We start from the raw sequence: 14,696 nt of genomic DNA on the forward strand, positions 1-14,696 counted from the left end.
GGGGGGGGGGGGGAGGACACCCTCAGCTGCAACAGATACTTGAGCATGCTGTCATGTGATCTCTCGCAGGACCTCCTGCGCCGTGACATCTTATATTATAAGAGTCGGATCAACATGGATGACATGGAAATAGTAGATGTGGAGGATGGGAAGGACAAGGACTTCAACATCAGTGTTAAAAATGCATTCAAGCTGCACTGTAAGACCACAGAGGAAGTCCACTTATTCTGTGCAAAAAAGCCAGAACAGAAGCAGCGCTGGCTCAAAGCATTTGAGAATGAAAGGAAACAGGTTCAGCTCGACCAGGAAACTGGTATGGAAAGACCAGCTGGTGCCTAACATAGCCCCATGCCACTAAACTGAAATAGATGCCAATGCAATAAATGAGCCCCTCAATCCCATCCCTGGGCTGTCACTTCATATATTATGCATGATAGTGTTTTCCTTTTCCTCTCATTGGGCACCAAGAAAAACATAGCACAGAGAGAAAATTCTGAAATGAGGTCTCAAGGAGCTGTAGAAATCTTTGCCAGGCCTTCTTGAACAATTAAGTAGTCAATACGTTGTGAATATTATATAGCCGTCTGCAAAGTACAGCAGTAGAGACAGATGCGTCTCTCTCTCTCAGCATGCACAGCCCAGGGTCTCGCATGGCCCTCTCTTTGCTGTGGGCCAAACCCATCTAAACTTAGCCTAGCCTTATGTGACTGGGGCTGAATTGTGTCAGCCCTGTTTATGCGGCTCCTGTGGAGGGCTAATGCACTGACACCACCACAGCCTGCAGGCAGTTTGTGAACTGTATTGATCCAGGATGCAGGGAGCGGGGCACCTTGCAGCAGACACAACTAGCTTAGCCATCTTCCTTGGGTACCCAGTGGACTGGAAGAAGCCCTGCCCTCCACCAAGCTATGCTGCCGAAGCACAATCAGAGCCAGTGATCCTTGTGCTTCCTGAGATTTTGCCCTTTTAATATATGCTTATCCAAGAAAAATCATATGAGCCTGAAGTGATGCAAGTGCCTTATTTTAAAGGTTTTTCGATCACTGAAGTGCAGAAGAAGCAGGCAATGTTGAATGCCAGCAAACACCACCACAGTGGGAAGCCCAAGGGTGAGTTTGGCTCCGTTTGGTTTCCCCCCTACCCCAAGTATTTCAGTGCTTCTGAAAAGGCAGCACACAGGGTTTGAGCTGGTCAGGCCTACTGCTGCCCACCATTCAGGAGACTGGTTCTGGTTATTTTTTATGCCATAGTTTGCCCATCTTCTCTCAGTAGGAAGGTTTATAATACTTAATGGCAGTGTCATACTAGTCATTTGGTAAGCAGAGGCAAGTGAATAGGTAATTGCTTTTTCAACAACAGTTTCTCATTTCCATACATCCAGCCTGACAGGAAATTAGAATAAAATTGGATTGAAATAGAGTAAAATATGCAGCTGCATCAGTTTATCAGCAAGTAAACTGTTTGTAAAATCAAAAACTTCACTGGCACCCATATATAAATTAATTCAGATTTACTGCTGAACACCTACATGGCAGTCTGAATTACATCACAACTGTTGAGGCATTTCAGTTTTTCTGTAATAGCATTTTTGTTCATAAAAACTACAAGCAGTTATTCCTTTAGACTGTGGTAAAAGATAACACTTGTATTCTTTCCTCCTGAATTGCTAAGATGTAGCCTCAAGCTCCTTTACTAGTAAAAGTATTTAACTGAACACAATGTCAAAGTGATCCAAGCCTTAAAGCCATCCATTCTACTTTAAGTAGCTGGGAAATTTTATTCTTCCCCAATCTTGATCCAATTCCCTACTGTTACTATTTATAGGCAAATAATTAAGGAGTAATTAAAGATATGTTTTACCAATGAACTTGCAAAGCAAGGTCTGGGGATCATACAGGAAGAAATACCAACAGCAGCAGTTACTCACTTTCACATCCTACCACATTGAGTGCTATTGCTTTAAGCTGAATCAAGAAACACAGTTTTGCAGATTGTCTTTGACAAGCTAATATTGTTGCTGGAGCAGGTTCCTCATCACTGAAGAATGAGAGCGAAAATGACATGTAAAATGGTCCTGGTGACACGCATGCAACCGTCCCTGAACTATGGCAGTGAGCTGCAGCACCATATTTTAGTGCTGCCTTTAATTACATCATTTTTTTTTCTGCATAAGGCCATTTTGCTATTGTGATTAGTGTCAATCAAATGACACTAACAGAAGCTCTTGTGTAGGCCACATGGTGGGCTCAGGTGTGGGAGACTGGCAGCTCTAGCTAGGTTAGAGAGATTGCAGTCCTAATGAAGCTGAGGAAAGCCTGGAACCCAGCCTTCCTTGACTATGAGACGTAGCTTGCATCTACTCATTGCTTTATGTTCCAGAAACCCACAAGAGAGCTCAAGGTGGTTAAATACAGTGAGCAGCTACTGCCCAGGGGACTATTCAGTGGCTTCTGACTGGAGACTACCAGTCCTTTGAAACAGGGTCCTCCAGGCAATTTGAAATGGTGTGGTCACTTGCATAGAAGGAAGTGAGAAGTGGAGGAATGATAAGTAGCTTTTAGGGGGAAGTAGAAAGTGTTCTTAGGCTAAGAGATTGGGCTGATTAACTGTTTACCATATCAGCTTCTTTGTGCGCACACATGCCCCCAAGGCAGTGCTGTGCAGAGAAACCCATCATGGTTTTGGAGTTCTGTCTACATTCAAGGGTGGCTGCTGGCTGTTTTAAAGAGTATCCTAATACCCAACCAGAACAAATCTAGTTAATACTAGTGGTGACTGGGTAGGAGCTGAGATTGAGACTGCACCAGCCTAATGTTTGCCCTTGCCTGTCTCCTTATCTGCACAGCTGTCACCAGGCCCTACTATGACTTTCTGATGCGCCAGAAGCACCCCACACTGCCGGCCAACCTGCCCCAGCAGCAAGTCTTCATGTTGGCAGAGCCCAAGCGCAAGCCTTCAAACTTCTGGCAGAACATCAGCAGGCTGACACCCTTCCGGAAATGAAGGGCAGCCCCATGTCTGTGCCTGAATCCCCTCCAAGAAAGCACTTTATCCATCAGCTCTGGGAGACTTGAGCCCAGACTCCTCCAATCCTTTGTCTGCAGAGGACGGTGCACGCTCCTTCCCTCCCTATTTATTTTGCAGACTGACTAAACTCAATGGCTCCAAAATGGGACACTGTGCTTGTACCAGTCTAAGTGAGCCGACCTTGCACAGCACCCAGCAGCTCTGTAACTCCCAAGCAAGAGAACACAACCGCATGGAGCCCAAAGTGTGTTTCATCCTCAGATTTCCCTTACTGTTTGTTTGCATCTTGAACCATTCCTCCCAGCTGGGAACATAATTGCTGTATGACAACTGCCAGAAAGACTAACTTCCAGTCAGCGCGGCTCTCCGTGCAGAGACATCAGCTGGGTCAGTAGGACATCTACTGGCTTGGTGTCTACTGAGCATGCCCAAAACACTGGTTCCATTATTGCTGATGTTATGCACTTTCGGGGGGAATTAAACCCTTTCTTCCACTGCCGCCATCCCCAGCATTTCTCATCAAGGAAGTGATATCCCTACATGTTTAACAAATTGATTAGCCTTTATTGGCACTTAGAAAAGGCAGCAGTGAGTATCACTGTGACCTTTTTTACTTCCCCCTTAGTTCAGCACACTGATGAAGAACCATAGTATGTTAAATGGTGCCAACCAACTTACAGCATGAGTAAAAGTACAAGAATCTCACAATCTAGCTGGTTTTCTTGAGTTATGTATGTTAGGAAAAATTGTGCCTAAATTAATACTTAGACTCTTTCCACCATCACTCTGCCATATTTCCTGGCCAATGAAAATGTTCATTGTTTGTAATGTGTTTTATTTATGGTAAAAAACAAAACTGTGTATTTTGTAAGTTTGTAATTGGTCTTGTCAGATGTTAACTTGATGCCTGTTTTGTCTGTCTTTTTTAACAAAAATAAGGTGGCCAACACTTGCAAACCTAGCTCCCTAAAGTTAGAACTCATGGCTGGGCCCCGGGTTCATGGCTTTTCACTTGTTGTGGGGAGTGGGGGGAAAGGTGCAGGGAAGAGAAACAAGTCAGTTCTAGAAGACCCTGACCATGGGATTTGGAGTCTACCTTTAGGCATCCAGGTTTGATAACTGTGGCCAAAAAGAATTCATTTAATCCTTGGTTAGTAAGAGAAAAGATATGCCTTACAATAGTGAAAGAGTTAGAAGCCATACTGACTGAATTCCATAGTTTAGAAGAAAGTCCTGTGAGGTTGGAAAGAAGATATCCATTCACTCCAACAGGATGCTATTGTGAGTGAGCACTAACTCTCTGCAAAGCTCAGAGGTCCAATGTATGCTGATGCTGTAGCTGACCAAAGTCTGGTCATCCAGGGATATCTGAATTCAGTAGCATGTATAAAGTCATTCTTGCACTATATCTTTCCCCACACCAGGGGCTACATTTAATTTCATAAAGAAACTTGTAAAAGTAACCTGCAGCCTGTGTGTGTGTGTCTTACATGTCTGTATCCATTTGTGTGGTCCTTGTTTTCCCTCTTCACAATCATAGCAGGGATCATAGCCATGGGCCTGGATAGGTTTCAGCGTTGAGTGTAACATCCTAACTAGTCTCTGCTAAACTTAAGCCAAAGTCAAGAACATCACTGGCTGAGCATATTATACCATGCACATTATTCAAGTGTGTTTTCCTTAACCAGAATTACCTTTTATTTATATAACTTGCAATGTACACTTGAGCTCTTCAACTCTGATTTGCCTCTTACTGCTGCAAGGAATGAGATTGGAAAGCAGTGTCAAGATGTAAAAACTGCCTAAGATTATCGCTATATATGAACTGAATACAACATATGTAATAGACACGGCAGCACCTACTCACTGCATCATGCAGCCTGTCATGAGGAGTGATGCTTCTGTTTGTGGAATGAGATGCCTAAACTGTGGTTAAAAATTTCATTGGTGTACAAAACAAACAGTCTAGGCCCTCTTCTCACATTTCAGTTAACAACATTGTAGCCATACCCTTCTCTTGGTTGCAATGCTTGTTTTTTTGTGGGTCATTTTGTGCCCACCCCATTTCCTGCTACGAGTACTCTTCCCCAGAAGGGATAGCAACAGCTGTGGACTAACACAGTCTTAACTAGGAGGTATCTCAAGTTGCTCTGGCCATATTAGAAAATGGGTGCCTACTTAGTAAGATGCTCCCCCCCAGGGCAAGGGCTTCCTCCATCTTAACATTTTAAATCATTCACCTTCCAGTAACAAGCCATTTCATTTGGGCAATTAAAAGTTTATCTGCTACTTTTCATAACGCAAACCACATGGCTGTTGCAACATGTTTAATCTGTTGAATTGAGTCATCTTTTTAGGACCAGCTCTGCTTCACAGAGGTTCATGCAATTAGAGAACTGACTTGCACCACCTGGGGGAGGGAGAAGAGAGAGAGAGACCTGATGGGTATTGCAGAGAAACTGTACGACACAGTAGGTGCTGTTCCTTTGTCCCATTTATCCTAGGTGTCTGCACCCCTTCTTCCTTACCACAAACATGTCTGTTTTGATTGGCCAGGAAGCAAACAGGTTATTATGTAAGCGATCATTTTTCTGAGTCTAGGGGTACTTGGTGAGAGGAGCTTTTTTACGCTGTACTGACAGTTTTAATTTGTACAGATGGAGTTTAAGGAAAGGCTGAATTCACTCTCACTGGCAAAGGTCAGCAGTAATTTCACTGAGCTAATGGGTGTGAAACTGATAGAGAAACCAGTCTAACGAAGTTAAAGAATCTTGAAAAATGAAACTTAAGGGACACATTGACATTGCCCTCATCATAGTAGTCCAAAGAACAGAAAAAGCATGTAGAGGAAATATGCCTACCATTTCCTCCCGAACTTGTTTTACACATAATTAGCACATGCACATTTGTAGAAAACCTTCTGCAGACATCTTTTTTTTTCTGATAGAGGCCAGTCGGACAATCCTGTCACGTGCTGTTCTTAACTGTGTATTCTACAATCGTTCAGTTTAGCTGCCTACAGGTAAATGTTCATATTGCCTCTTCAGCTGTACCTCTAGCATTGTAAGAGACACTACAGACTAGCGGCTGATCTCAGTTAGTACCATGCAAGCCACATTCAGGACGACATAAACTGTGCCATCAAATGGAGCCATGATTTAGATTCTGTACACACACGAGAGTTACAGGACTGACACTGGCATGACTGAGATAAGGATTCAGCTTGCTTCAAGATTTCTTTCATGTACAAACATGTATATAGAGCAATTCATATATGAGCACATGGATAAAACCAGTTTACGCAAGTGGAATTTTAACCGTTTCATCCCTCATCTTAGGTTATATCCAATAATAATTCCTTTTTTTTCTAGTCACGAGACTATTACTTTATAGATGAATCACTGTGTTCTCAGATACATATATACAAAATAGACTGGTTTTCTACAATTAAAACATAGGAATTTTCTTCCACATTATTCAACTCAAGTATAGGTGAATATAAAAGGGAACAGTAAGTCAACATCCTCAAAGGGAGTTCTATATCCCCTTTCCCTATCCTGGACTCTGGTTTTGGGGTCAGAGTTACTGAATTTGCACTGCCAATGTTAAAGAAAAGCAAAAAAAAAACCCCCAAAAAACCCAACAGTGGTCAATGTGTGAGTATTTATATCCATAGCAGGTAATCGGCCTGACTATAATAAGTCTCTCAACAAATGAGCCTTTTTTTCCTAGTGTATCAAGTTCAATTAAAGAACTTTTTTTATTTTTTTTATTTTTTTTTTTTTACAGAGGCATGCTGAAACCCCAAAGCAACCCTGCTTAGCCCCAAATCTACTATGCTACGCTGCAGGGCTACTGGCTTCTAACCCGCTAGGGCCTCAATGGTCTCAGCTTCCCCAAAATTAAAAAAAGAAAAAAACTAAACCAGATTTAGGCTGGGCCCAGTCACCTAGGCTCAGAGACATTGCCAGGGCTCCGAATGAAGCGTAGGTCGGAATCTGAGACTTGGCATGGCATGCTGAAACCCCAGAGAGGTTGCCAAGCCCTGAGACTTTGCCCCTTGAACCCCTAGCACTGGTTCGGTGAGCTCTGAAGCCCAACTGAGCTTAGCATGTGTTGTGGGGCAAAACAAATCTCCCAAATCCATAAGGTTGCAGCTGGGCAGCTCAGACACACATCACGGCGTTAACTTGCAACCTCCTGGTTCCTAGCTCATCACAGAAGCCCCTTGGCCACAGGATCCAGCAGGAGGACCCATCTCTGAAGATCTCAAGAACTTCAGTGGCCTAATGCCCTTCACATCCCATGCTACGCTACACAAAAAAATATTTAATGTGCCTTGTGTGAAGGCCCTGGGCACAGCAAAAAAGGCCACATGAAGCCACAAAGTCCCCTTTTCTAAATACAACCATCATCCTCACAGCCCCAAACCTACTACACAAAGTCTGCAGGGCTGCTGGCTTCTTACCTGCTAGGGCCTCAATGGTCTTAGCTGCCCCAAAATTAAAACAAAAACAACAAAAAACCCCCCAGACTTGGGCTGGGCCCAGTCACCCATGCTCAGACACTGCCAGGGCTCTGAATGAAGCATAGGCCAGAATCTGGGGCTTGGTGTAGTATTCCACGCAGACCCTGAGGCTTTGCTCCCTGAAGCCCTAGCACTGCTCAGGTGAGCTCTGAAGCACATCCAAATATGTCATGTGTTGGGGGGCAATTTTTTTTTTTTTTTTTTACTATATTGCTGTAACTGCTTGCGTTTTATCTCTTTCATAGCAAGTTAAGCCATGCAGCTGGTAATGAGAATTATTGCTTTATGTTAAGTCAGGGGCAGGCAAATATTTCAGGCGGAGGGCCACTTACTGAGTTTTGGCAAGCCATCAAGGGCCGCATGACAGGCAGCCAGGGACAGATAACTATTCATTTTCTAACTTTTTTAGGGGCCTCGCAGGCTGGATAGAACAGCCTGGCAGGCTGCATCTGGCCCGTGGGCTGCATTTTGCCCACTCCTGGGTTAAGTGCTTGGACTAAGCAAGTGGGAGTGGAATGATTTTTTTTTTTAAAGGATGGTGCTCTGTTCACATTTCTGCTTTAAAACATCTCAGGACTGTCAGATATGGCCTGTTTCACCATTTGTTCACTTGAAGTTAATGTGACCTGACATTATACTATTTTGTACTGTTGGGCTAGCTAGCGGCCAGTTTGTGTTTGAATTATACTGTGCACGCTGCAAGCCCAATACAAGGGAGGTAAAGCCCAACAACTTTACAATTTAAGCATGGCTGCAGAATCAGGTGCTTATGTAAGGAATGTATTACAGAATGATTGTCTGAGGTTGCTGACAGACTAATTTGAAAACACATCAAGGGTTTGGGTGTACTTTGGGTCCATTTGGAAACGCAATGCTTGATTTGCCTTGTTTGGAGTGGGAGGAACAATCAACCTCCCCAAGCAGCTGAGTCAGAAAAATCCATGCCATTCTTTTCAGCCACAGCATCTTGCAATCCTGTTAATTCACTATTTCACTCCAAGCTGAACCAAAACACATCCCTTGGGAGAACCAGGAAGCATGACTCGGCATTTCCAAGCACTCTCTACAAGCATTGTGTACAAGTTCCATTTTTAAGGGTGGTTGGTGCCTACAGCATGGTTACACACATTTCTAAACAAAAACTAAATTTCACTTGTGTTTTTCTGTATTAAGAGCTGCACAGCTTCAGGCTGATGAGGAGCATAAGAATTCTCCTTTCTTGCCTTGGCTTCTACCCATACAAGTATTCACAGCTTGCAACCCCCTCCCTGCTGCAGGATTAACAGCTCACATTACATTTAATCCTTTTCACATCTCCTGTCCACTTCCTTCAGCACAAACTGTGATAGAAAACCCTTATGGCTTTAGCAATGACAATTTTCTGTTTAAAAAGTTGGCTGCTTTTGTCCCATTTACTTGGATCCACTAATTTTTCTTGCTCTTTTTCTCCACCTGCATACAGTAAGCTTTTTATCTGCAGCACTCTCCTGGTAACACAGCTTTCTGCACCGTTTTGTAGCCTGCGTGGTTGGTACATCTGTTGCATTTAATTCAGATTTGTACATACCTATACATGTGAATGCCTGTTTCCAGATGCACTCATGAGATGGGAAATAAACAAGCTGTCCACTTTTCCTCCTGCGTCCCCCTTTTTTGTATTTTCCAGTGGGAAGCGTCTGGCCACAGCTGATCCACTTCACTCGAAAACACACGCTGCCCACTGTCCTGCCCCAAAGTGGATGATACATTCCCCTTGTCACATGGAGGCATAGATCAAGTGTGGTGGCACAGGGATGCAGGGCAGCATGAAACCTGGGGAATCCCCAGCACCCCATGCTGGGATCTGCTCCAAGTGCAAGGCTGACCTGTGCTTCATGTGTTGACAGGTCACTAGGGAATCCTTGGGTCCCATGTCTCCATGCTGGGACCTATGAGGGCTTTCCACACTTAAGGAGACCACCCCCAGAGATCCCAGGGCAAGTCTCCATAAGCAGGGAACCCCAATTTTCCCCGCTGACAGAGGCACCTCAAGATTCCCCAGGACGTCCCTGCTTGCAGGTGCTCCCAGGGCTTGAGGGGCCTGATCATGCATGGGAATTCCTGGTGGGCACAGAATTAGGCCCCTCAAGCTCCCAGACCACTTGCCCAGGCAGCTGGAGAGCGCAGGCAGCTCTGGGATGCCCACACTGCTCCCACTACAGCATGCAGACATCTGCAGCCATAAAACAGCACTATTTTACATTACCAACTATGTGGTGTAACAAAGGGTAGGGGCATCAATTTGCTCACAGCTGGTGCTGCCGTACAAATTTTTATGGAAGCAGATGTGATGTCAGGCAGTATCCATTGCTACCCTCAGGGTTGTTCAGAGGAAAGAAAAGTTATTTACTTTGTCTCAATGTTCAGAGCATGACACCAGACTGTAACCCTGTATTCAACATCAGTAGCAAATCAACAGCCTGCTACAAACACTCTTAGTGGTGAACTATCAATTGAGGGGATTAATCAATTGAGAACTGTTTGACTTTAATTGCAAAAGCGGGCTGGCCAATCATGCTTGTGGGTGGCTGGAGAGAGACTTAAAGAATTAATATTGTAGTACTTTGCACAACAGTGGGAGTACTGCCAACCAGAGCCAAGCACTTACCTGTGTTGGAAGATGCAGGTATCCTTCTGTGATCCCTGCTCCACTCTGCACCCTCAGCATGACTTAGCACTACTATGGACTAGATCCTCCTTCCATGCTGTATTTCCAGGATTTTACTGAAAGATTGCAACAAATCATTTGGAGAAAGCAAGAACTTCAGTAGAGAGCAAAAATGAAGAGAAGGGCAGGATGGGCAAATGAAACAATCTCTAAGATGTGGTTACACAGAGTAGGGGGCCCTGACCTCATTCTAAGAAAGGCACTGCATCCACTGAGCTGAAGAGAAGCACCAAAGTGCTGTTAAAATGGAAAAAACAAACAACCCGCACTAAAACCCATCCAAAAAGCAGCTATTCAAGGACCCAGAGCTCATGTCCCTCATAATCCTTTTACAATTCCAGTGGAGAAGCCACTTAAAGCAGTTTAGAGTTGCATCAGGACAGATCAAGATGTGGTGAATCCCACACCCAGATATTGCATGGCATTGACGAGATTGAGCCAGACTCCATGTTAAGAAAGTGTGTCTGGAACAGGAAGAAACTTATAAACATTTCACTGAGAAATCTGAGCAAACCCTACAGAACATCTTTAAAAAGCAGAGGAAGGAAGTTCAGACCAAAAAAAAATCCACCTCAGAAAACTTCACGAAGACAGCTCTTGGGACAGGTAAGGGAGTGGGATAAGAAGTCACATGAGGAAGGTGGTGCATCCACAACCAAAGAGAAAGCAACTCAACTGTGCAGGGAGGAAACTCTGCACATCACACAGATTTTCAAAATAGGTGGAAGTGATCTTCCTTGGGAGGATCAGAGAAAAAAGAGAAACTTCTCAATGAAATGAACAGCCACATTAGAAATTGCTATAAAGGTGCAAACCAGAGAGATGAGCTGGAAACATTTTCAAATCAAGGGTTATGTGTCACTACATATGGAAGTATCATTTGCATCACTGCTGGGTGAAGCCACTAACATCACGCTCCATCCTAAACCAGACTCGCTGTGTGACATTTGTCTGCTTGCACCTCCATCTGTGGAGTCTGTGCACCCTGCATACCCAGCTACCCAACACTGAAAGCCATTTGTTTAACACCACTTTCTCCATTTGTCCACCAGTTCATCTTTCTGGGCTAGCATAGCAACCCAACTAGTGATTACTATAGGAAACTGGCAGGAGTTAATCAAGGCAGCATTGTTAGGGTTTCTGCTTTTCAGTTTAAAGATCCATAATACCATCCACATACAAAAGAAACAAAAAAATCAGCATAAAACAGTCAATTTAGGGTGACATCACCTCTTTTCTGGTGTAATTTATTTAGGTGATATCCCTCCAGTCTGGCTTATATGTAATATTAATTCAGGTTGGGTACTTCAACCTTACCCAACTGAGTGACAGCTCTCTTTCTTGATCTTTCACATAAGGACTGTACAAGAAGATAAAGAAGATGATCACCAGCTGTATTTCTTGAGATGGTTGCTTTGCATAAAAAAAATTCCAGGCTATTTGAAAACTAGAATTCATGAGTTGATTCATTCAGAGCTATTGGATCAGCTATACTCAGAGGAAGCATTTATACTGTATAAGTGCTTTTGATATTTGTGTGAATCAGACTATTCCATTAAATATGAAGCAGGACAGCCCGCTGCATGACGGACTCTGGGAAATAAAAATATCCCTCACTTAAAAGACCACAGGTCTAGGTTGCTTTATTTGTCTATGGTGTAGCTCCTTGTAAACTAGGAACTAGCACCTACCTTTCCCACAAGTGAAACCATTCAGGGGTAACTAGATACTTGTACATCACCGCTGCAAACCAGGAAGCAAAGGCAGCAATTTTTGTTTTTGAAATTAGGGACCACTCTGCAAGCTGGACTCTACAACATTGTTCTGGTAGGTGGAGATAAGGGCTGGAATCTCAAGGAAAGCCTGTTGGAAAGGAAAGCAAACTTTTTTTTTTATGCCAAATTTAGGGAAAACTTAAATCTGAATTTCTTACCCAAGTGCAGATGGTCACTATCCTGGCAATTTCCTTTCAGAAAGCAGCTCTGATTTCTCAGCTGTGTTAAGATGCTTCTATAATGAAGACAGTTCTCTCAAATATTCAAACTGTATGCCAAAAATTAGTTTTTGCTGACCTAGGCATTAGCATAAGGACACAAAATACTTTACACCAAAGTGTGTGTTTCATTAAAATATTGTTAATTAAGGAGAAGGAAAAAAAATCACCACTGCATGTCACTCCTCTTCCCTCCCACAACACAAATCTGCATCCCTCCAGGCTTCTATACAGAACTTGAGTTTTGGTAGTTTCACTGATGGCTTGTGCTGGACAGAGGGAAGAAGGAGAGAGGGTTTTCTATGCCCACATTAATTGCCAATTAATTTGAGGGAATTAATATTTTTAAAGCACTAGTTTGGATACTCCCACACCTAGAAAAACTTGTAGTTTAGTCCCAGCTGACCCCTCTTAACTAGCAATCACTGTAAGTTTGGTTTTGTTTTTTAAAAAGAAAGAGACACTCTCAGTAAGGTTAAAAACCCAGCCACTGCAGGACTGATAAGTGCAGAAGCATCATACAACAGGTAGCCTTACTGAATTTCAATATTTAGACCATTTACACTTGGGAGAAAGATTTCCAGGGTGCAATTATTTTTATTACCATAGGATTACCTTCCTGTTCTTCATCAACTACTTTGGGTCAGAAGCACACCACAAATAAAAAAAGATTCTTTTGCTTAAAATATTACAGTTTATCCCTCAACAGTATTCGGACTTCCATGATCATCATTTGTCCTATTTGGTTCCTTCCTCCCCCTGTGGAACACGTACCATCCCCTGCCCCTTTAAAAAAGGGAGAACTTAGGACTAGCCTCCTCACATCACTTCTACTCCCGCCTATTCCTTGGGCGCTTTACCTTAGTGACTTAATTCAAAGTTTGCTTCCCTTAAAGAAAGGCAAGAAGTTCTTAGTGTAGTCAATGATTTCCAGAAACAAGAAAAACACCAAGACTCCATGAAAGTTCATGTTCATTCATTGGTTGTCTATTAAGTTAAAATAGCACAACCTTCAGTACAGTTCAAGGGCTAAAATTATAAGAATAAGGCAAAGCCCTGAAAGGGGACAGTGTAGAACTACACTCTTTCACAGGGTACCTTAGTCCCATTCCAAATGAAGCACCTCATTGTTTCTGCTGTCAGCTAGTTTGCATATCCTACAGCCTTACAGCTCCTCTGGGGCACTGTGCACACAGGGCTGGAGTAGGAGAGTGATACCTGAAACTATGGATAGCCCTCTGGAAGCTGCTGAAGGAACAACAGGAAGCTAAAGGAACCCCCACCCTCCAACTCTATAAAGGACAAGCAAATTCCAGACCCAGCTGAATAGCTAGAATTTAAGTCAGAATTTCAGTTACATAAGGTCATAACAAAGTTTATGCACAGAAATGTAGTTTACTTAACTAATTAGCTGAATCTTTTCTTTGCTTCTAATTATCAGTTAAAAGGAAATTATTCAAACATGTTGGTTATGATGTGCTGAAATGTCTAATAACTCACATAGCTACATTACTTGAGAGCAAGGAACCACAGTAAGCAACACAAGTCAATCTTTATTGAAAACTGAAGTATTAATACATAACAATTCTTGTTACAATAAACGTGCTTTTAAGAATTTAAATCTGAGCTCATCTACTCATTGGATTGCATAAAAAATAAAAAAAAGTATGAATTTACACATAATTGAACTGGCTCAGGATGGAATCTCCACTCCTTTGTGTTGATGCAATAGTTCAATGTAGAAGTGAGTGATGCTTTAAAACTTATTCTGGAAGACAACATTGACCTAAACTTAAAAAAGTACCAATATAACTGCTTGTAAGACAGTTTTAAAAAAAAGTCATAAAAAAGGAAACCTGTGCCTATTTCATAACAAACATGAGCACTATTACTGGGGCCTCTTGTACTTCTGTTGCATGCACTCACTTTTTTCAGATCTTAGACATGAGGGCAGCCAATAATAGCATCACAATAAAAAACCCACTAACAAATCCATTCTACTTAAAACAAGTCTGTACAGCAGCCAGCTAAAAAAAGCTTTCCTAGTTCGCCTGCTAAGTGCCCAAAAATCACACCAGTTTGGAAAAGTTACCGCCGTGTTTTTTTTATTTTGGAGCTTTAGAGGTTAACAACTGTTTAGAATATTTGATATTACAAGTGGACCCTCAAAACTGTAGTTTGCAGATATTTCCAAGTGTACATTCTCTCCAGCATCACTCTTCCTCCCTGCAACCCACTTCCCTACCCACCCCTCTCCCCAACTTCTTTCAGGACACAAACAGATGAATACAGCCTGCTGGAAAGCCACTAGAGAAGATCTCTAAATAGATCTAAAAAAAGTCAGAACAAAGCATGATGGTAAAAAAAATAAAAAAAAAAAAAAAAAAAATCCTGACTTGACTGCAATGTTTTATTTATAAACATTCCCCTTCAGCATCACA

The 14,696-nt window shown here is 42.7% G+C and overlaps 1 protein-coding gene across 2 annotated transcripts in view; it reads left to right on the forward strand.

The window, feature by feature from the left end:
• Positions 1-7,347, forward strand: part of ARHGEF4 (Rho guanine nucleotide exchange factor 4) — a 491,134-nt gene extending 483,787 nt beyond the window's left edge. For both annotated transcript variants that reach the window (XM_019503706.1, XM_019503707.1), the window contains 3 exons: positions 70-313; positions 1,032-1,109; positions 2,846-7,347. In XM_019503706.1, the coding sequence (XP_019359251.1) occupies positions 70-313; positions 1,032-1,109; positions 2,846-3,003 (480 nt within the window). In that variant the 3' untranslated portion in view covers positions 3,004-7,347. The remainder of the gene's footprint in view (positions 1-69; positions 314-1,031; positions 1,110-2,845) is intronic.
• Positions 7,348-14,696: the final 7,349 nt, after the last annotated feature.

The sequence above is a fragment of the Gavialis gangeticus genome, unplaced genomic scaffold, assembly GCF_001723915.1.
Source record: "Gavialis gangeticus isolate Ggan-Ray unplaced genomic scaffold, GavGan_comp1, whole genome shotgun sequence".
Classification (NCBI taxonomy): domain Eukaryota; kingdom Metazoa; phylum Chordata; order Crocodylia; family Gavialidae; genus Gavialis; species Gavialis gangeticus.